General features: G+C 45.3%; 1 protein-coding gene across 3 annotated transcripts in view; it reads left to right on the top strand.

Moving 5' to 3' along the window:
• LOC139278518 (voltage-dependent calcium channel subunit alpha-2/delta-1) overlaps window positions 1-23,483 on the top strand; it is a 794,302-nt gene that overhangs the window by 439,888 nt on the left and 330,931 nt on the right. For all 3 annotated transcript variants that reach the window (XM_070897372.1, XM_070897370.1, XM_070897371.1), the window contains exon 7: window positions 1,920-2,051. In XM_070897372.1, coding sequence (XP_070753473.1) covers window positions 1,920-2,051 — 132 coding nt within the window. The remainder of the gene's footprint in view (window positions 1-1,919; window positions 2,052-23,483) is intronic.

Below are 23,483 nucleotides of genomic sequence, written 5' to 3'. Positions count from 1 at the left end.
TTGTTCTTTCAGTTGGCCTTCACCCGCCCGCCGGATCTTGCTTAGGGCGGCGATGTCGACGTCAAAGCGTCTGAGTTCCCAGGCAACTATGGCGGTGCGGCGTTCCGGTCTATCGCTGTTGGGGTTATCCATGAGGGTCCTGATGCTCCAGGTCCTGAACTTCATTTTGAAGGGTGAAAGATGCCTGTGCGTGAGTTCTTTTAATGTGGGGTGGCCGTTGCACACCATTTTCCATACCTCGGGAGCCTACTGTCAGCAAGGGCAGACATCAGTGACTAGGTCCAACACCGCCTCTAGTGTGCCAGCGCAGCCTTCGGTCGCCTGAGGAAAAGGGTGTTTGAAGACCAGGATCTCAAATCTGGCACCAAACTTATGGTCTACAGGGCAGTAGTGATACCCGCCCTCTTATATGGCTCAGAGACGTGGTCCATATACTGGAAACACTGGAGAGGTACCACTAGCGCTGCCTCTGCAAGATCCTGCAAATCTACTGGGAGGATAGATGCAACAACGTCAGTGTTCTCGCTCAGGCCAACATCCCTGGCATCGAAGCACTGACCACACTCGACCAGCTCCGTTGGGTGGGCCACATTGTCCACATGCTCGACACGAGACTCCCAAAGCAAGCGCTCTACACGGCAAGCGAGCCCCAGGTGGGCAGAGGAAACGTTTCCAGGACGCCCTCAAAGCCTCCTTGATAAAGTGCAACATCCCACCGGCATCTGGGAATCCCTGGCCCAAGACTGCCCTAAGTGGGGGAAGAGCATCCAGGAGGGCGTCGAGCACCTCGAATCTTGTCGCCGAGAGTGTGCAGAAAACAAGTGCAGACAGCGGAAGGAGCGTGCAGCAAACCAGATCTGTCCCACCTGTGACAGAGACTAATTCCTGTAATGGACTATACAGTCACCTGAGAACTCACTTTTAGAGTGGAAGCAAGATTTCCTCGATTTCGAGGGACTGCCGATGATGATGATGATGTTGTTGTGTCTGTGCCATCAGTGGGATTGGGGCAATGGGAGGCTTCATAGTCATTGCTTGCTAATGCCCAGGTATTAAGAAGGAAAGAAAGACTTGCATTTAGATAGCACCTTTGACGATCAATGGACGTCTCAAAGCACTTTAGAGCCAATGAAGTACTTTTTGGAGTGTAGTCACTGTTGTAATGTAGGAAAATGAGAATTCTCATTGGCCAAATGGCCTTTTCTTGCTTCATGCTTTATTTCATTTTCAATGTTATTTATGCCAAGTGCTTTCTGGGTGTATAGCCTTCCTGAAGTGAAATTCCCACCAAAGCAATGCTGGCCTATAACCAGCAAAGGTGTGTTGGACAAAGTGAATACCAAGCTTCAGTCAGACTTTGGAGAACACTTGGTAATTTTATGCAAAAGCACAATGTTTGGTGGGACGAAGGGCAGCATGATGAATGTTCAACTAGGCTTTGATGAATCTCTCCGGGGTCTATTCTCCTCCAGGTCCTGAAGCGAGTGAAAAAGCCAGTCCGAGTATAAAATGGAGCCTCTCTTGTGTAATGAATCTAATAATGGAAATAAAGTGGCAGGAGCTGCCACTGGCGACACAAAGAGAGATCTAATCAATCTCGAGCACTGCAGATATGATGCATAAAAAGTTATTACCTTCACTGATGATTGACCATTTCATTCATATCCCTGTATTTTTTTGTAACTAAAAGTACATTTTGTGCCTGATTTATTTTTGTGACTCGCAGTACATTTTAGTAGGAAAATACACTTTCTAAACTACGTGGCTTTCTACGGTGTAATATAAGTTTCAATAATAACTAACTGCCTGCCTACCATTTTAGTCCAGAAATAATTGAATAGAAGAAATAACCACTTTGCCTTTAATTTGGGTGTTTGGGTAACAGACTGATAATTAACCAAGCGTCTCTTTCTTTGCAGCAACGATCGTTTTAAATGAGCTGAGCTGGACTGCAGCGCTGGATCACGTCTTCAAGCGTAACAAAGATAAAGACCCCACGTTAATGTGGCAGGTGTTTGGGAGTGCAACAGGCCTGGCTAGATATTATCCAGGTAAACAACATAATGAACATCTAAATAATATACTGGTACTGGGAGTTGCAGTTCACGAGTGGTAATGTGTATATGCACAACTATTACCTTTCACTGTATGAAGTTGTGTATTTAAATCCCTGTTTTAAAAAAAAGTGGATGGAATCATGCCAAGAATTCTGGACCTTATTGCAGTTTCACCCACCTCGGTTACGAAATGCATTTTGCCAAAACCCTAATCTTTGGAGATAATGTAAAACAGGATAGTGTCGATCTTCTTTTGACTTGCTGCAATTGATCCAATTTATTTGTAATTCAATCTCACCTCTTTAATTGTGGAGCAGACCCTTTTCCTGATAGTAATACAAATATGCTGGGATAAATGCATTAGATAAATAAGCTGGTTTTCACATTGCTATCTTACTCTGTAGCTTAATGTTCTGTTGCATTTTTATATTCACTTCATTGAACCGTTCCCTCCAAATTTATACGGAATATCTCAATCCTTGATGGTGTTGCACAAGGTGAGTCAGGCCCATTGGGATCATTTTAACTCTCCCTGCTCAGCAGGAACAGAACAGCAGTCTTCTCTGCCCATTCCATTCCTGCCGATCTTTGATTTTAACACAATGGTTTTGGCAGCAGATGGGCTGCGCGCTAGACTCGGGTGGGAACCTCAGGTATAAATGCTAATCAGGGCTCCATGATATCAAGAGGACCCCAATTGCATTTTAACTGGGGCTTGAGTAATGGAGACACCACATTTTCCCACCATGCCGGCAGCTGGTGAGAATAAACCTATTGTTCTGCAGTTACACCCTCCCACTAGTGGTGACACTGAAGCACCCACTGACATTGTAATTACAGTGTGATATTTACACAGGCAGTTTCCATTATAATTGCAGACGTAGGAATTTACAATAGAATAAGTTGAGAGGAAATGTACACAGACATAAGTTTTTTGATATATTATAGATGAATCTACTGACCTTGTAAAATTATTTTCAATACTTAAGTTGATGACTCAACATCAAGGTCAATAGTGGTAATTGTCGATTGACTCAAAATCCTTGAAACATGCTCAATAATCTACCTTTGGAATTGATTGTAGTTGGTCAGTAGGGTCAGATGAACTTTCATACTGGCTATATTGCAGAGGGAGCCGGGGTTATTTCATGGATTCTCAGGATTATCCAAAACACTTTGCAGTCACTTGACAAGTTCCTGTTGTTTCATAGGCTAATTTGTACACAACAAAGTCACACACACAACAGTGAATTAAATGACTAACTATCTGTTTTTGGTTGTGTTGGTTGAAGAATGCATTTTGGCCTGACTGAACAAGCAGACAGGACTTTAGTTTAACATCTCATCTGAAGGACAGCATCTTTCAGAATGCAGCACTCCCCCAGTACTGCTTCCAAGTGTCAGCTAGCACTTTTGTACTCTGGAGCAAGGCTTGAACCCATCACCTTCTAACTTCAAAACAATAATGACACTCGGGGATTATGGCTGAAAAGCTGCCAAAACAATGAGGCCCAATATGAAAAGAAACCCATCAGTGTTTATTTTTCATTATTTGACTGTCAAGTAACTATTTCCAGAATTAGAAATAATTGTTTGCGGAAGTGGTAATTTGTACCCTGTCCTCAACGTTATAAAGACTGCTATAAATAGTTGAAGTAAATTTAAGGTCTAGTCACACATATACAATTTGTCAAGAGCCAAGAATTAGACTGAATGGGATTAAATATAAATTCAATGTGACTCATGGAGCAGCTGAACCAGACAGAGTAGGAAGGTCCCAAGTTTGATCCCTATGCTGTGCTGAGCTAGCTGCTGTTAGCAGGGTGCAGTTGGCTTCAGTATGCTGAGTTTAGGGAGGGGAAATTAGCCAGGGCTCTCTTTCTCCTCACTTCCCAACGAATCCTGTTGGAAGTGCTCAGATATGCATATGCAGTGAGCACTGATTTGTGCTCAGCTGTGATTTCTTCCACCCCCCCCACCGCATTTTATAGCATACCAATGCTCACTGTTGAGCTATAAATTTGAACAATAGCCACATAAGAAAGATGAGAGTGAGCATCTCTCCACGAACCCTCACCCCAGTAAAGAGTCAGGGGAAAAAGGGTGGGGGGAGAGAAATAACAAGGGGATAAAAACACAATTAGAATTAAAAAAAAAATTATATTGGACACCTGTTGGCGATTACAAGGTCAACATGGATTAGATTATGTCGTAAAGCCTGTTACCAAAAATCAAGCAATTTATAGCCATCTGCGAAGCCAGAGATTAAGCAACATCTTGATCCCATTCCCTGGCATCTGTTACTTTTTGTTGTATAAAATTAAATGTTCTGTACAGATACCAACATCCCCTATACGCCATGTCCTTAATACGTGATGTCATTTGTACAAGAGGATTACTGACTGTGACACCATTACTGCTGGTTTACTGAAGAGCAATCTGCAGTTGTTGAAAATTCTATGTCCAGTATAATGAGATCATCGATTGGTAGGTTCATGCCTCAGTACATCTCTGTTGGTTTTTAGATTGATTTTGCTGAACTAATGCTAGTTGGTATGTTACACATTCATGTGCCTGGAGTATTGGAGGATTGGTATTATTTCAGCTACCAGTCAGTCATAGGCAGTCCCTTGCTTCCACGCCAAAAAGGGATGAGTTCACAGGTGAAGGACCTAATATTCCAGATTCCGAACTACATCTTGAAGGGTGGAAGATGCCTGTGCGTGGATTTCTTTTAACGTGTGGTGGCCGTTGCACACCAGCCACCACACGGGCTTGACAGAGCTAGGTCTTGGTCCAGTGGCAAGGATTACCCAAGATGATGGAGACCAGCTCTGCTGCATGGACCTAGTGCGCACACATATCGCAGTGTGGGCTGGCCCGTGCTGCCCCTGGGCCCTCACCTCTTCTGGGCCCCGAACTCACGCCTCTCCTGGGCCCTGATCACGTCGCTCTTGCCTACTTGTCACTTGCCTACGCAAGTGGTGACCACACTTCAAAAGTAATTGATTGCCTGTGGTGCGCTTTGGGACATCCTGAAAATGTGAAAGGCGCTATATAAATCGCTATATAATGCAAGCTTAAAAATTCTCCTGCTGGTTAAAGTCCATGTGAATCACCTGGTTACCATTCATCTTGATTCTTAGCAAAAGTATAATCAGATGCAAGAAAGAAGGTGCATGGTAACCAGGTGATTCACATGGACTTTAACCAGCAGGAGAATTTTTAAGCTTGCATTATATAGTGATGAAACAAGGCGACCGTTGCAAATTTAGCCATCATTAAACACAATTTTAAAGTCTGGATGATCCCATCAGGGACAGTGCAGGGATCGAAAGGTCATTTTTTCTTAACTGTGACCATCAATGCAGCACTATTAGAATGCTGGATGGGCATTACAGACAGGCAGTGGATGCATATAATTATACGCGATTCATTTGTTTACATTTTAAGATGAGCAAACCAACTGGAAATTAGGGTTAAAAACACCTATTTATATATCTATAATAAAAGGTGATCAGCTTTTTGCCTTTTGATATGCAAGCAACATAAGATACCACAAAGTGTTATAGATAATATATAGTTATATAGCTTCATCACGGCAAGCGAGCCCCAGGTAGGCAGAGGAAACGCTACGAGGACACCCTCAAAGCCTCCTTGATGAAGTGCAACAACCCCACCAGCACCTGGGAATCCCTGGCCAAAGACCGCGCAAAGTGGAGGAAGAGCATTCAGGAGGGCGCTGAGCTCCTCGAGTCTCTTCGCCGAGAGTATGCAGAAACCAAGTGCAGACAGCGGAAGGAGCGTGTGTCAAACCAGACTCCTCACCCACCCTTTACTCCAACCACTGTCTGTCCCATCTGTTACAGAGACTGTAATTCCCCTATTGAATTCTTCAGCCACCTGAGAACTCACTTTGAGTGGAAGCAAGTCATCCTCGACTCCGAGGGACTGCCTATGATGATGAAGATACCATTGAGTGCAACAGAAAACCGTTTTTCATTTTGTCCAAATACTGTACCGCAGGTAACAAACTAGTAATTACAAATAATATTTTTGTTAAAAAAAAGCTATTCGAGTGAAAGGAAAACAAAATTGCTCAGTCACTATCACGACCTATTTTGTGCTACTGTCTAAAAAGATTAGTTTTGTCAATCCCCTGAATCGCTATACAATGGGAGGAATTAACATACTTAAAATGGGAAATAAGCCACCACACTCACAGGATAAGAAAATTATATTTTCTGTCAATTGCGCTTCCCGATTCAAAATGGCTACGAAGAGCCAAAGACCAACAACTCAAAATGGATGTTGAGATCAGGAATTTTGCAGAATTCAGATAAAGAGCATAAGAGCATTATCTTGTATAATTTCTGAGTATCTAAGTAGACATTTTAAAACAGAGACCTGTTCCCTGCCACCCAAAATCTACTAATGTGCAGATCCATCAAGCCCACACCCGGGTAATAACTTCAGGTGGATGCGAGAATCTGCCAGCCTGGAAAGTGAAGTTGCGGGGTGGGGGCAGGAAGAGAGGAGGAAGGATTGTGTGTAGAAATAGAACAATGTTGGTAACTGACTACTGATTGAGGACTAGCTCTTCAAAGACAAATTAGGTTAAGCTCGGAGAGTACATGTCATAACATTCTATATGATTCAATGAGAAAGTCTAGCACTTCCTTCTCCTAACCCTGGTTTAACAAGTAGATTTTCCCTCAGCTCAACATTTTCACCTTTAATAACGAGATGAAAGTTTTAAATGCGGGGCCAGACTGCTCAAGATAACTTGCTAAATCAGGCAAAGATATGAGTGTCCAGAGTACATATATGCCACCTCACTAGAATACATACTTTTAGCTCTCATCTGCATGTCTTTACAAGGAAAAGTACAGGAAAAAGTCTTGAGCATGATTTGGTAACATGCTGATTCTCATAACTACACAATTTCTGCTACCATGACCAAAGGGTACCATTGGCTGATATATGATCAGATCATTATTTGCATCAGTGGTTGATGATGATCAGTTTTTGAATTTGCTTTCAGGGGAGTTACTGAGTAGAGGCCAAAGAGGGGTAAGCCATCGTGCAAATCATCCAGAAGGCTCTTCACCATCTCCTAGTGAGCAACTCCAGAACTGCATTCAGAGATACCAGGGGACAGATGGTTTGCACACCCTTCATGTCAGGAACTGAGTTGTCATCATCATAGGCAGTCCCTCAGAATCGAGGAAGACTTGCTTCTACTTCTGAAGTGAGTTCTTTGGTGGCTGAACAGTCCAATACGAGAGCCACACACTCTGCCGCAGGTGGGACAGATAGTCGTTGAGGGAAGGGGTGGGTGGGACTGGATTGCCGCACGCTCTTTCTGCTGCCTGTGCTTGATTTCTGCATGCTCTCGGCGTTGAGACTCGAGATGTTCAGCGCCTTCCCGGATGCACTTCCTCCACTTCAGGCGGTCTTGGGCCAGGGACTCCCAGGTGTCAGTGGGGATGTCGCACTTTATCAGGGAGGCTTTGAGTGTGCCCTTGTAGTGTTTCCTCTGCCCACCTTTGGCCCGTTTGCCGTGAGGGAGCTCCGAGGAGAGCACTTGCTTTGGGAGTCTCGTGTCTGGCATGCAAACTATGTGGCCTGCCCAGCAGAGCTGATTGAGTGCGGTCAGTGCTTCAATGCTGGGGATGTTGGCCTGGTCGAGGGATGGGTAAAAGGAAATGTATCACAGTACAATATCATGGAGAATCCTGTTTACAGCAATTTTACTGAAATGGATGCACTTGAAAGACACGGGACATAGGTGTTTCCATTGCAGCACATGCTCAAGCATATTGCGAACAATCTGTGTGCTGGTACAATGTTTTGTTTGTCTGTGTTTGCAGCAGCCATCAGGGCCATTGGATGGCCATCTGTTCTTGTTACAGATGATCATATTTCCAGTCCATTGTATACAATCTAATAACTAATTCAAAATATATTCACAGCCCAGTGATGAATGATTTTTCACTAACGACAATGCATAAAATCAAGAAGTGGAGGTGTAATTTACATATATTACATTGAGGTTGGTAATGAATATGGGACTGTTTTCTGAAATAATAAACTATAAAAACAGGAAGTTGATAAATTGTAGTCATGTGCGGGCCCAAAAAGAAAGTGGGTTAAAAAGATGCATTGGGCAGAACAGAATATTTCATGTGTAACATTAGCTACTTGATGTCTTATTCATCACTGGTTTAAAATAGGGTACCAAAGCCAAGTGCCTCCTTAAAAGAAAGAGGGGTGGTTAGAAAACAAATATGTTACCAGATAGGCATGCGCTGTTGGGGGTAGCGCAGCACAGCATGAAATATAAACAAGTAGTGAATAGAGTAATGAGATAAAGAAGTAAATTGAATGAATGTCCAACAACAACTTGTGATTATATCGCACCTTTAATGTAGAAAAACTTCCCAAGGGGCTAATCAGAGGGCATAGTCTGAAATAAGCGATTGCCAAACCAAAGGAGATATTAGGAGGAATGACCAAAAGTTAGGTCAATGAGGAGGGTCTGAAAAGATGAGAGGGGGTGGGGAGAGGTGTAGGGGCATGAAGGAGAGGTGTCGGGGCATGAAGAAATCCAGGAAATGGGGCAAAGAATGTCCGCCAGTGGTGGGGCGAAATGAGGGTGTTTGCAAAATGGCCAGAGCTGAGGGAACAGATATCTGAGGAGTTGTAGGGCTGGAGGAGGTTACAGAGAGACGAGGCTGTGAAGATTTAACCTCGAGGATGAGAATTTTAAATTGGAGGTGCTTGAGAACCAGGTCAGCAGGGGTGATGGGTGAGCGGGATTTGCTGCAGGATAAGATACGAGCAGCAGAATGTTGGATGGGCTGAACTTTGGATGGCAGGCCAGCCAGGAGAGTATTTGAATAGTCGAATCTTGGGATGACAAAGGTATGGATGGGTTTTCAGCAGTAGATGGGCTGAGGCAGGTGATGTTACAGCGGTGAAAGTAAGTGGTCATTGTCATGGAGAAGATATTTGGTTGGAAGCTCAGCTCGGGGTCGAATTGGAAGCCGAGGTTAAGAAAAGTCTGATTCAGTTTGAGACAGAAGAGGACTTGAATCGGTGGCAAGGGTACAGAGTTTTGATCTGAGCCAAAGATGATGACTATGGTCTTCCCAATGTTTCGCAGTAGAAAATTGTGACTCATCCAAAGCTGGATGTTCGACCAGAAGGCTGACAATAAAAGGGTAGTGGAGGGCTCAAAAGTGGTGGTGGTGGAGAGGTAGAGTGGGGTGTCATCTGCATACATGTGCAAGTTGACCCCATGTCTTTGGGGCAGCATGTAGATGAGGAAGAGGAGTTAGTGAAGTATATAACTTTGGGGGACTTCAGGGGTAAGGGTATTGTCGGGGGTGGGGCGGGGGGGGGGGGGTTGCTGCGGTGGCAGGAGAAGAAAAGCCATTGCTGGTGATACTCTGGTTATGATCAGACAGGTAAGAGTGAAAACACTAAGCTGGGCAACGGACGAGAGGTGTTGGAGGATGATGGCATGCCAAAGGTCATTTCAGTGCTGTGGCAGGGGTGGAAATCGGATTTGGATTTTGGAGAAATTCAAACAGGGAGTTGCAGGAAAGATGGACATGTATTCTGGAGGAAGCAATCTGCTCCACTGCGGAGCTATAAAATGTCAATTCAAATGAGTGATCTAGAATAATGCATTGCAGTGGCTTTCAGTGCCAGCCTAAAAAATCTATAGCACTAATCAGGGGATCAGAGTGGTTTGATGACTGTTTCATTTAAAAATAATATATTTTTTAATAAAACTTAGATATGAGGGACAGCAAGTGCTGTTCCCATGAATACTCTTGGATGAGACTTGATAAGACCTTTTCTTGAAGGACTCCTTCAAATGGAAAATATGGAAGTTAAGGTCCAAACTAAAATGCCATTGGCATTACTAATAGTTATTCTGAAGTTGTACAAAATCAAAATGCAGACAAGATTTTTTAAACTTTTTATGAAAGTGACGCTGATGATATATCTTCATCCATTTGTAGTATTTAAGACCTTGGGTTCAAAACTTTCCTTGAGCAATTGTCTAAGCAGCTAACTGAAGAGTCTTCAAATCGGAGCGTGTGCTCATGTGGAGTTGGCAGTTCAGGAATTCAGCACGTATTTAAGCTGCTTACTATTCCCATACGTCTAAGAAATGTCGGCCTCGGGCTTGCCTGAGCTGTGAAAGATGGAGTGTTGTGTTTTGGCACTTTGGAAAGGTGGTGCTGACTGCATTATGTTGAGGATGCAGTTTGTTTTATAACATAGGAAGAGAAGACTGTTGGCTCCAAAGCCCTCAACAATGTGACATTTGTATTTTGGTGTTGGTGCAGCTTCTCCAAGAACAAGGTTGAACATGTTGGGAACATTTAAATCCAGACTTGGGATTTAATGAAGGGGTAATTATAGATCACTCCTTTCACACACGGGTATACTAAAAGTCCCTTCAATTGGAAATCACTCGATTTAAATTTTCATCCAATGAATATTTTTGTTTCTGTTGCTCTATTTTATTTTGCACTGCATAATTGCAATTCATTTAAATACAATTTTTGGATTGTCAAAGCCCTCTGAGGAGTTCTTCTGTTAGGAATCTATGCTGCTTAAATCAGATAACTTCAGATTGGATCAGGCACCATTGCTTTTCAAATTTCTATTCCGTTAATTAAATGTTAAACCAAGTTCCCATCTACTGCCTGATCAGCTGGATGTTAAAGATTCCAAGTGCAAAGTTTTCCCTGTGTCTTGGTCAATACCACCCAGAAACCGATTCACTGATCATTTACCTCATTTCTCTTTATGGAACATTGCTGGTGCAAGAATGGGCGATGTGCTTGCCAACTTAACAGTCACTACAGCCCCGATCTTATTTTTGGGGCACGCTCTGGGGGGGGAAGGGGAGTCGGGAAGTACGGGTTTCCTGAACGGCATCTTTTAACTTTTTTCCATAGGTTTCCCGCCCACAGCTAGCCTGATTGACAGGCTGACTGCCTGTCGGCGGGAAAGCCTGCAACACAAGGCCGCAGCTGAGCTGAGAGCAGGTAGGTTTAGTGGGGGGTGGGTGGGGGAGGAGAGATCACTGAGGTGGGGTGGGGGGGTCAGATGGTGATTGGGGGGATCCGATCGCGAGGGGCTCAGACGGTGGATGATGATCGAGGTGTGGGGAGGGCCGATCACGAGATGGTGGAGCGGATAGTGGGGTCTGTGTGTTTGGGGTGCGTGTGTGTATGGGTGCCCAAACACACGCACCCCACAAGCACATGCCCCCCCCTCCTACACGCACATGCCCCCCCCCACCCCCCCACACGCACATGCCTCGTACACTCATGCCCCACACACATGCAACCACTGGTTTATTTACTGGCAAATCCTCACTAGCTTCCTGCTATAGAAGCACCACCTGGGATCCGAAGGCCATTGAGTATTTGCACTTCTTGTTTTCTATTTCCTATTTTAATGAGTGTTTCTGCCATTCAGTTGTAGCCTTGACCTATGTCCCTTCATTCTGAATGAAACAATTTTTATTCTTTCCAGAAAGGGAAAGAAACATAATCTTCCAAAGAAGTAACTAACCCACTATTTTACCAGCCAAGGACAACTATAATTATAATTGCAGAACACTAGATAAGCGCAGGTAGCAAGGGGAGCAGCTTCAGGCTCCAGGCTCGGCAACCTGTTTTGGCAGGCCCATTCCCGGTTCCTTCCTGCCTCGTACTGCGCATGTGCGACCCATCGAGTGCACATGCGCTGTCCCAAAACGGTCTTCAGGCACCCCAAACATGAATACATGCGCAGAAAGACGGATGGACCTTGCAAATAGTCACTCTGCAAAACAACAGGCACACCCCATCTTGAAAGGAGTGATTTCCTTCAAGTGCCATTGCTGATGGTGGGGCTACTGGATTAAAAATTCATTACAAACAATTCGTCAATTAAATATGTAAATATAAAGCAGATTTGACACAGCTTTAAATTATACCAGATATAAATTGTTTCCTTTTGCATAATGTGTATGGCTGCCTCCTCCCAGTGAGAATACTGTGCCTTCTAAATATACGGAGCAGTTCACATTTACTCTCATTTTTTTTAGCTTTTATATAATTATAACCAAGCTACACATATGTCAGTATGATAACAGGGGTATCTGACGATTCAGAAAGATAGACAAGAAGGGAAAGGAGGTGGGGTAGCTCTGTTAATACAGGATGATATCAGGGCAGTTGTGAGAGACGATATTGGCTCTAATGAACAAAATGTTGAATCATTGTGGGTGGAGATTAGAGATAGTAAGGGGAAAAAGTCACTGGTGGGCGTAGTTTATAGGCCCCCAAATAATAACTTCGCAGTGGGGCGGGCAATAATCAAGGGAATAATGGAGGCATGTGAAAAAGGGAACGGCAGTAGTCATGGGGGATTTTAACCTACACATCGATTGGTCAACTCAAATCGCACGGGGTAGCCTGGAGGAGGAATTCATAGAATGCATACAGGATTGTTTCTTAGAACAGTATGTAACAGAACCTACAAGGGAGCAAGCTATCTTAGATCTGGTCCTGTGTAATGAGACAGGAAAAATAAACGATCTACTAGTAAAAGATCCTCTCGGAATGAGTGATCACAGTATGGTTGAATTTGTAATACAGATTGAGGGTGAGGAAGTTGTGTCAGAAACAAGCGTACTATGCTTAAACAAAGGGGACTACAGTGGGATGAGGGCAGAGTTGGCTAAAGTAGACTGGAAACACAGCCTAAACTGTGGCACAATTGAAGAACAGTGGAGGACTTTTAAGGAGCTCTTTCATAGTGCTCAACAAAAATATATTCCAGTGAAAAAGAAGGGCGATAAAAGATGGGCTAACCAGCCATGGATAACCAAGGAAATAAAGGAGAGTATCAAATCAAAGACCAAGGCGTATAAGGTGGCCAAGGGAAACTAGAGGATTGGGAAAATTTTAAACAACAGCAAAGAATGACTAAAAAAGCAACAAAGAAAGGAAAGATAGATTTCGAAGGTAAACTTGTGCAAAACATAAAAACAGATAGTAAAAGCTTTTACAGATATATAAAACGGAAAAGAGTGACTAAAGTAAATGTTGGTCCCTTAGAAGATGAGAAGGGGGATTTAATAATGGGAAATGTGGAAATGGCTGAGACCTTAAACACTTATTTTGCTTCGGTCTTCACAGTGGAAGACACAAAAACCATGCCAAAATTTGCTGGTCACGGGAATGTGGGAAGGGAGGACCTTGAGACAATCATTATCACTAGGGAGGTAGTGCTGGACAGGCTAATGGGACTCAAGGTAGATAAGTCCCCTGGTCCTGATGAAATGCATCCCAGGGTATTAAAAGAGATGGCGGAAGTTATAGCAGATGCATTCGTTATAATCTACCAAAATTCTCTGGACTCTGGGGAGGTGCCATCGGATTGGAAAGCAGCTAATGTAACGCCTCTGTTTAAAAAAGGGGGCAGACAAAAGGCAGGTAACTATAGGCCGGTTAGTTTAACATCTGTAGTGGGGAAAATGCTTGAAACTATCATTAAGGAAGAAATAGCGGGACATATAGATAGGAATAGTGCAATCAAGCAGACGCAGCATGGATTCATGAAGGGGAAATCATGTTTAACTAATTTACTGGAATTCTTTGAGGATATAATGAGCATGGTGGATAGAGGTGTACCGATGGATGTGGTGTATTTAGATTTCCAAAAGGCATTCGATAAGGTGCCACACAAAATGTTACTGCAGAAGATAGAGGTACGCGGAGTCAGAGGAAATGTATTAGCATGGATAGAGAATTGGCTGGCGAACAGAAAGCAGAGAGTCGGGATAAATGGGTCCTTTTCGGGTTGGAAATCGGTGGTTAGTGGTGTGCCACAGGGATCGGTGCTGGGACCACAACTGTTTACAATACACATAGATGACCTGGAAGAGGGGACAGAGCGTAGTGTAACAAAATTTGCAGATGACACGAAGATTAGTGGGAAAGCGGGTTGTGTAGAGGACACAGAGAGGCTGCAAAGAGATTTGGATAGGTTAAGCGAATGGGCGAAGGTTTGGCAAATGGAATACAATGTCGGAAAGTGTGAGGTCATCCACCTTGGGGAAAAAAAACAGTAAAAGGGAATATTATTTGAATGGGGAGAAATTACAACATGCTGAGATGCAGAAGGATCTGGGGGTCCTTGTGCATGAAACTCATTTAGTTTGCAGGTGTAGCAGGTAATCAGGAAGGCGAATGGAATGTTGGCCTTCATTGCGAGAGGGATGGAGTACAAAAGCAGGGAGGTCCTGCTGCAACTGTATAGGGTATTGGTAAGGCCGCACCTGGAGTACTGCGTGCAGTTTTGGTCACCTTACTTAAGGAAGGATATACTAGCTTTGGAGGAGGTACAGAGACGATTCACTCGGCTGATTCCGGAGATGAGGGGGTTACCTTATGATGATAGATTGAGTAGATTGGGTCTTTACTCATTGGAGTTCAGAAGGATGAGGGTGATTTTATAGAAACATTTAAAATCATGAAAGGGATAGACAAGATAGAGGCAGAGAGGTTGTTTCCACTGGTCGGGGAGACTAGAACTAGGTGGCACAGCCTCAAAATACGGGGGAGCCAATTTAAAACCGAGTTGAGAAGGAATTTCTTCTCCCAGAGGATTGTGAATCTGTGGAATTCTCTGCCCAAGGAAGCAGTTGAGGCTAGCTCATTGAATGTATTCAAGTCACAGATAGATAGATTTTTAACCAATAAGGGAATTAAGGGTTACAGGGAGAGGGCGGGTAAGTTGAGCTGAGTCCACGGCCAGATCAGCCATGATCTTATTGAATGGCGGAGCAGGCTCGAGGGGCTAGATGGCCTACTCCTGTTCCTAATTCTTATGTTCTTATGTATGTCTGAAATGAAAGTTGTTTTTTGTCTTTTTGTTCTAAACAATCGTTTCTTTTTCCAAAGGAGCAATTGGGGAGTTATCTATGAAATAAACATGTATACATTTTTCATATGAACATTTTACTTTCTCTCAGGACTTGGTTCACAGTAATTGTACAGGCCGGCAGGAATATTATTGCCTCATTTTTGAAGCAAGTTTTGCTGTTTCTACTTCCTCGATCATTTTACATCCATCTTGATTTCTGTGACCTAACCACATGGGGTCATCTTAAATACGATCAAGGTGCTTTCAAAGTCAAAGTGCGAATATCACTCGAGGCAAAATCTAGCAATAAATACCATGTTTCCAACAGTGCATTAATTAACCACAACAATAACTTGTATTTATCATCATCATCATCATAGGCGGTCCCTCGAACGAGGATGACTTGCTTCCACACCAAAAGGGATGAGTTCACAGATGTTTCAATGAAGGACCTGTTGTGTTACAGTTGTTGTGTTCCTAACACAGATGAGACTGCACACATGGAGGTTAAAGCAACAGTGACCTCAGTCTTTATTAAGACACTCCAGAGTGAGGAACAGGTCTTAGGGGCCAGCTTATATACAGTGCTCCCAAGGGATGCTGGGATCCCTTGGGACCTCCCTGGTGGCAGAACATGGGAGTGCATGCTTTACAGATGCACAACATCACACCCCGCCAAAGTAAAAGTGAAAACTATTTTCAAGGTGAGGTGGTCGGGAGCCTTTCTTTCCCTGGTGGACCGCCTCGGTACAAATGTCTGTTCTGGTGTGTTGGCTGTGCCCTCGCTGGGCTGGCGTGTTGTTGGCCCTGCAGGGCTGCTGGGTGAGCCTGGCCTTGCTGGGCTGTTGGGCGTGATGGGTTCGATTTCCTGGTCCGAGATGGTGTCGTTGATCCTTTGGGTGTGTGTTGTGGGCTTGAAAAAGGTGGTGTCTGCTGTGGGTTGTTCAGAGCAATCTGTGAACCGCAGCCTCGTTTGGTCCAGGTGCTTTCTGCAAATTTGTCCATTGTCGAATTTGACTACAAATACCCTACTCCCTTCTTTAGCTATCACCGTGCCCGCAATCCACTTGGGACTATGTCCATAGTTTAGCACATACACAGGGTCATTCAGATCAATTTCCCGTGACACAGTGGCGCGACCATCGTTTACATTTTGTTGCTGCTGCCTGCTCTCTACCTGATCATGCAGGTTGGAGTGAACCAGCGAGAATCTGGTTTTAAGTGTCCTTTTCATGAGTAGCTCAGCCGGGGGCACCCCTGTGAGCGAGTGGGGTCTCGTGCGGTAGCTGAGCAGTACTCGGGACAGGCGGGTTTGGAGTGAGCCTTCTGTGACTCATTTAAGGCTCTATTTGATTGTTTGTACTGTCTGCTCCCCTGCCCATTGGAGGCTGGTTTAAACAGGGCCGAGGTGACATGTTTGATCCCATTGCGGGTCATGAATTCTTTAAATTCGTCACTGGTGAAACATGGCCCATTGTCACTGACCAGTATATCAGGCAGGCCGTGGGTGGCAAACATGGCACTCAGGCTTTCAATAGTGGCGGTGGTGGTGCTTTCCGACATTATTTCACATTCAATCCATTTTGAAAAAGCATCCACCACCACCAGGAACATTTTACCGAGAAACAGGCTCACATAGTCGACATGGATCCTTGACCATGGTCTGGAGGGCCAGGACCACAAACTTAGTGGTGCCTCTCTGGGTGCATTGCTCAACTGAGCACACACGCTGCATTGCCGTACACAGGACTCTAAGTCAGAGTTAATACTGGTCCACCACATGTGGAATCTGGCTATCGCTTTCATCATTACTATACCCGGGTGTGTGCTGTGGAGATCCGAGATGAACGTCTCCCTGCCCTTTTTGGGGAGCACTTCACGGTTACCCGACAACAGGCAGTCTGCCTGAATGGACAGCCCGTCCTTTCGCCGCTGGAATGGCTTGATTAGCTCTTGCATTTCAATAGGGATGCTGGCCCAGCTCTCATGCAGTACACAGTTTTTTATTAGGGACAGCAGAGGATCTTGGCTGGTCCAAGTCCTAATCTGGCGGGCTGTGACAGGTGATTTATCTTTCTCAAACGCTTCCATGACCATCAACAAGTCTGCGGGTTGTGCCACCATCAAGTTTGCAGGCTGCGCCATTTCCATTCCCGAGGTGGGCAATGGCAGCCGACTGAGAGCATCAGCACAGTTCTCGGTGCCTGGCCTGTGGCGGATGGTATAGTTATACGCTAATAGCATGAGTGCCCACCTTTGTATGCGGGCTGAGGCATTAGTATTTATCCCCTTGTTTTCAGCGAACAAGGGTATGAGGGGCTTGTGATCAGTTTCCAGCTCAAATTTGAGGCCAAACAGGTACTGATGCATTTTCTTTACTCCGTACACACTCGCTAATGCCTATTTCTCAATCATGCTGTAGGCCCTCTCGGCCTTAGACAAGCTCCTGGATGCATGGGTGACAGGTTGCAACTTTCCCTCAACGTTAGCTTGTTGTAATACACACCCGACTCCGTACGACGATGCATCACATGCTAGCACAAGTCTTTTACACGGGTTATACAATACAAGCAGCTTGTTGGAGCATAAAATGTTTCTGGCTTTCTCAAAAGCAATTACTTGGTTTTTCCACATACCCAGTTCTCACCTTTACGCAATAACACATGTAGGGGCTCTAATAGGGTGCTTAACCCCGGTAGGAAGTTACCAAAATAGTTGAGGAGTCCCAGGAACGACCGCAGCTCCGTGACGTTCTGTGGCCTGGGCGCGTTCCTGATAGCCTCCGTCTTGGCGTTTGTGGGCCGAATGCCGTCCGCCGCGATCTTTCTCCCGAAAAACTCCACTTCTGTTGCCATAAAGTCTCATTTCGACCTCTTCAGCCGCAGCCCTACGCGATCCAATCGCTGGAGGACCTCCTCCAGGTTTTGTAGGTGCTCGACGGTGTCCCGACCCGTGACCAATATGTCGTCCTGAAAGACCACCGTGCGTGGTACCGACTTGAGTAGGCTCTCCATGTTTCTCTGGAAGATCACTGCAGCCGACCGAATTCCAAATGGGCATCTGTTGTAGATGAACAGTCCCTTGTGTGTGTTGATGCAGGTGAGGCCCTTCGAAGACTCCTCCAGCTCCTGCGTCATGTAGTCCGAAGTCGGGTCGAGCTTGGTGAACGTCTTGCCTCCTGCCAGAGTCGCAAATAGGTCGTGTGCCTTAGGTAGTGGGTATTGCTCCTTTAGCAAGAAACAATTAATAGTTACTTTATAATCGCCGCAAATCCTGACCGTGCCATCACTTTTGAGTACTGGAACAATCGGGCTGGCCCACTCGTTGAATTCCACTGGGGAGATGATGCCCTCGCGTTGCAGCCTGTCCAGCTTGATTTCCACTCTCTCCCTCATCATGTGAGGTACTGCTCACGCCTTGTGGTGAATGGGTCGTGCCTCTGGGACCAAGTGGATCCGCACCTTCGCCCCGGAAAAGTTTCCAATGCCTGGCTCAAAAAGGGAAGGAAATTTGTTGAGAACCTGGGTACATGAGGCCTCATCGACATGTGATAGCACTCGGATGTCATCCCAGTTGCAGCAGATTTTGCCCAGCCAGTTCCTTCCGAGCAGTGTGGGGCCATCGCGCGGGACAATCCAGAGTGGCAGTTCGTGCACCGTGCCCTCGTAGGTGATCTTGACCATGGCGCTGCCCAGGACGGTGATAAGCTCTTTGGTGTTCGTTCTCAGTTTTGTATGGATGGTGCTCAGGGCTGGTCTGAGTGCCTTGTTGCACCACAGTCTCTCAAACATCTTTTTACTCATGATGGATTGGCTAGCGCCAGTGTCCAGTTCCATGGCTACGGGTAAGCCATTCAATTTTACATTGAGCTTTATCGGTGGACATTTTGTCGAAAATGTGTGCACCCCGTGTACTTCAGCGTCTGCCTCCTCTCTCTGAGGCTCAAAATTGCTTTTATCCACCATGGACCGGACTGAATAGGCTGAATGGAAGCCTTCACGAAGCCAACGAGGTGTGAATTGCCTTGCATTCACCCTTTGTTGCGGACTCTGAGTCATCTGGGTCACCTGAGGCCTGTTGGCAGTTGCAGACTCGTGGTTTCTGCCCTGTACATTTCTGCTCGCAAACACAGTTCCAGTTAATTTATGAACATTGTTCGCACTTGTGTGCTGAGAGATTTGTTTGGTGTTATCACTGGTGGACATAAACGCCTGTGCTATCGCAATGGCCTGAGGGTCGGTGTCTCTACAGTCAAATGTTTTCATAGGATGGTTTCGTGGCCAATGCCCAGTGCAAAAAAGTCTCTGAGCATTTGCTCCAGGTAGCCATCAAACTCACATTGACCTTAGCTCGGCGACGTAGCTCGCCACTTCCTGACCTTCAGATCGCTGGCACGTGTAGAACCGATACCTCGCCATCAGCTCGTGCTCCCGAACCAGTGTACACAGCTCCTCATATGACTTATCTGTGGGTTTCACTGGAGCCAGAAGATTCTTCATGAGGCTGTAGGTCGGTGCCCTGCAGACCGTGAGGAGGACCACTCTCCTTTTTGCAGCGCTTCCTTCTCCGTCCAGCTTGTTGGCTACAAAATACTGGTCTAGCCGTTTGACATAGCTTTCTAGTCCTCACCCTCTGAGAACTTCTCCAGGATGCTCACGGTTTGCTGCATCTTTGCATTGGATTTGTATACTCGTCGCCAGTCATTGTGTCCCCAACACAGATGAGACTGCACACAGGGAGGTTAAAGTAACAGTGATCTCAGTCTTTATTAAGACACTCCAGAGTCAGCAACAGACCTTCTGGGCTGGCTTATATACAATGCTCCCAAGGGATGCTGGGATCCCTTGGGACTTCAGGGGATGCACTCCCTGGTGGCGGAACATGGGAGTGCATGCTTTACAGATACACAACAGGACCGATATTCCAGTTCTGAACTCCAGCGGTGGAAGAATCCTGGGCTTGGATTTTTTTCACGCATGGTGGCCATTGCACATCAGTCACCACACTGGCTTGACAGAGCTAGGTCTTGGTCCAGTGGCAAGGATTAACCAGGAAGACTGGAGACCAGCTCTGCTGCACGGACCTAGTGCGCACACATCGCAGTGTGGGCAGGTCCATGCTGCCCCTGGGTCCTGGCCTCTTCCGGCCCCATTATACTCATTTGCCGCACCTCCACCATGATCTCTCGCTGCTCCTCCGCCACAAAACATTCGCTGCATCTCCGCCATGATCTCTTGCTGCTCATCCGCCCCGACCTTCCTGCTCCTTCGCTGGGCCCCGCCGATGTTCCTGTGTAGTGCCTTTAATATAGTAAAACATCCCAAGGCGCTTCACAGGACTATTATAAGACAAAATATTTGACATCGAGCCATGTAAGGAGAAATTAGGGCAGGTGACCAAAAACTTGGTCAACGAGGTAGGTTTTAAGAAGTGTTTTGAAGGAGGAGGTTTAGGCAGAGAATTCCAGAGCTTAGGGCCCAGGCAACAGAAGGCACAGCCACCTGGGTGTCATCAGCGTACATGTGAAAACTGACCCTGTGTTTTTGGATGATGTCGTCAAGGGGCAACATGTAGATAGATGAGAAATGATGGGGCCAAGGGTAGCTCCTCGGGAGACACCAGAGGTGACAGAAAAATGTCAACAAACAGCAAGAAAGAAAGGGACAATGATTGTTTCCCAGTCATTCAATATAATATTGGAAATCACAACAAATTTCCAATTTGAATGCATGCCAAACATATTCAATTCAATTGTTGAATTGAATAGCAATATATTGGTCTTGGAGGGAACACAACGCAGATTCACCTGAATGACACCAAGGCATAAAGGGTTAACTTCCGAGGACAGGTTGCCTAAACTTGCGTTTCAAACGTTGAGGGGAGGAGATCTAATGGTGGTACAGGTATTTAAAATGATAAAGGGATTCAATAAGGTAGCTACAGAGAAACTATTTCCTCCAGTGGAAGAATCCAAAACAAAGAGGCATAATCTTAAAGTTAGAGCTAGGTCACTTAACAGTGCAATTAGGAATAATGGAAACCTGGAATTCTCTCCCCTAAAGGACTGTGGAATACTGGGTCAATTAAAATGATCAAGACTGAGGTAAATAGATTTTTTGCGAGATAAGGATATCCAGGGATATGGATCGAAGGTGGGTAAATGGAGTTGAGGTACAAATTAACCATGATCAAATAGAATTGTGGGATAGGCTTGATGGACTGAATGCCCCATTCCTGATCCTATATACCATTGTATCATTTATCCTCTCTCATACAGTTGGTAGCACTTTCACCTGTCGGATGCTCAATCTCCAGTCACAGGATTTAAGGTCATAACCTAGCCTGACATAAAAAGATCAGTACCAAGTGAGTGCTGCTTTGTCAAAGATGCTTTCCTCCAGATGAAATGTTAGCTAGAGGCCCTGTCTGGCAGTTCCAGTAGATGATGAAATCCCCATTGGGATATTCACAGGAGAACAAGGAATTCTCCCGGCGATCTGGCCAACCTTCCTCCCTCAACTAACACCACTGAGGAAAGGACAGGGTTCACTGGTGGGTCAATTTGTGACTGTTTGTGGGACATTGCGTAGGATGACTGCCACATTTGCCGATGTTACAGTCACTACTTCTTAGAGTAATTAATTGTTAATTAATTAATTATAGTGTCCGCTTTCCTGCTGGTTTGATGGAGTTCCTTCCATTTTTTGCTGTTGTGCACGTGGATAGTCATCATCATAGGCAGTTCCTCGGAATCGAGGAAGACTTGCTTCCACTCTTAACACAAGTTCTTAGGTGGCTGTACAGTCCAATACAAGAACCACAGTCTCTGTCACAGGTGGGACAGATAGTCGTTGAGGGAAGGGGTGGGTGGGACTGGTTTTGCCGCACGCTCCTTCCGCTGCCTGCGCTTGATTTCTGCATGCTCTCAGCGATGAGGCTCGAGAAGCTCAGCACCCTCCCGGATGCACTTCCTCCACTTAGGGCGGTGTTTGGCCAGGGACTCCCAGGTGTCAGTGGGGATGTTGCACTTTATCAGGGAGGCTTTGAGGCTGTCCTCGTAACGTTTCCACTACCTACCTTTGGCTCGTTTGCCGTGAAGGAGTTCCGAGTAGAGCACTTGCTTTGGGAGTCTCGTATCAGGCATGAGAACTATGTGGCCTGCCCAGCGGAGCTGATCAAGTGTGGGCAGTGCTTTAATGCTGGGGATGTTGGCCTGGTCGAGGACGTTGGTGTGTCTGTCCTCCCAGGAGATTTGTAGGATCTTGCGGAGACACCTTTGGTGGTATTTCTCCAGCGACTTGAAGTGTCTACTGTACATGGTCCATGTTTTTGAACCATACAGGAGGGCGGGTATTACTACAGCCCTGTAGACCTTGAGCTTGGTGACAGTTTTGAGGGTCTGGTCTTCAAACACTCTTTTCCTCAGGCAGCCGAAGGCTGCACTGGTGCAGAGGAGGCGGTGTTGGACCTTGTCGTCAATGCCGGCTCTTGTTGATAGAAGGCTCCCGAGATAGGGGAAGTTGTCCACGTTGTCCAGGGCCACCGCGTGGATCTTGATGACTCGGGGGCAGTGCTGAGCGGTGAGGACAGGCTGGTGGAGGACCTTTGTCTTACTGATGTTTAGCATAAGGCCCATGATAGCTACAGTGGCATCCCATTAAAAAACTGGTGTAAAAGATGCTTCATCCTTATAAAATGCAAATCATAAAACAGACACAGCATTGAGCTAGTACAGTGGGAAGAATTTCTGTGTCGTTAACTTGCAGGATTGAGTTCACTCCAAATTGTTGAACTTGCCAAAAACAAATCAGCTCTTATCACAGAGCCAACGTGTGATATGTTTTCCTGAGAAGAGGATGTGAGAGCCTGAGTAATTACATCAAGCAGAGCTTGCATACATCTCTAAGGTGCAGACAATGTCCCTTCATTTAATAGCATAATGGTTTAAGGTACATGAATTAATGTTTATTATGTTGACATGGTGAAATCCATCTGTGAGGGGTTGTACCAACACTAACCTCATTGGCCCTGAATTTGCGGTTGGAGGCTTCCTGCAGGGAAATGTCTCCGATCCGCAAATAAGATGCCCACGTACCTGGTGGTCCAGGAGATATGGAGACTCGCGGTCCTGGGCCTCTCCAGGTATCCGTGGGAAGAGGCCCAGGTATCTCAGCGGCACACATGGTTCGCAAGCGCCCCTGGGATCACTTGGGCCGACCCAACGAATAACAGATGGGGAATCCCCATTCATGCTTATGGAGATCCCATATGTACAGAAAACCCATAAGTATGAATAGGAATACCCCAAAAAAATAACTCTACATATCAAATAAATAATTAAAAAAATCACATATTTAAAATTCATTAAAATGGCATTTGATTAAATATTTAAAACAAATTTAGTTTTTTGAAAAATAAATTGACATGTTTTAAAAGGGCTAAACATATCTTATTTCACAGGTTTTTAAATGTATAAAT

This window comes from Pristiophorus japonicus, chromosome 13 (assembly GCF_044704955.1).
Source record: "Pristiophorus japonicus isolate sPriJap1 chromosome 13, sPriJap1.hap1, whole genome shotgun sequence".
NCBI lineage: Eukaryota > Metazoa > Chordata > Chondrichthyes > Pristiophoridae > Pristiophorus > Pristiophorus japonicus.
The sequence above is the reverse complement of the archived record's forward strand: the minus strand, read 5'-3'. Positions and strand labels throughout refer to the sequence as shown.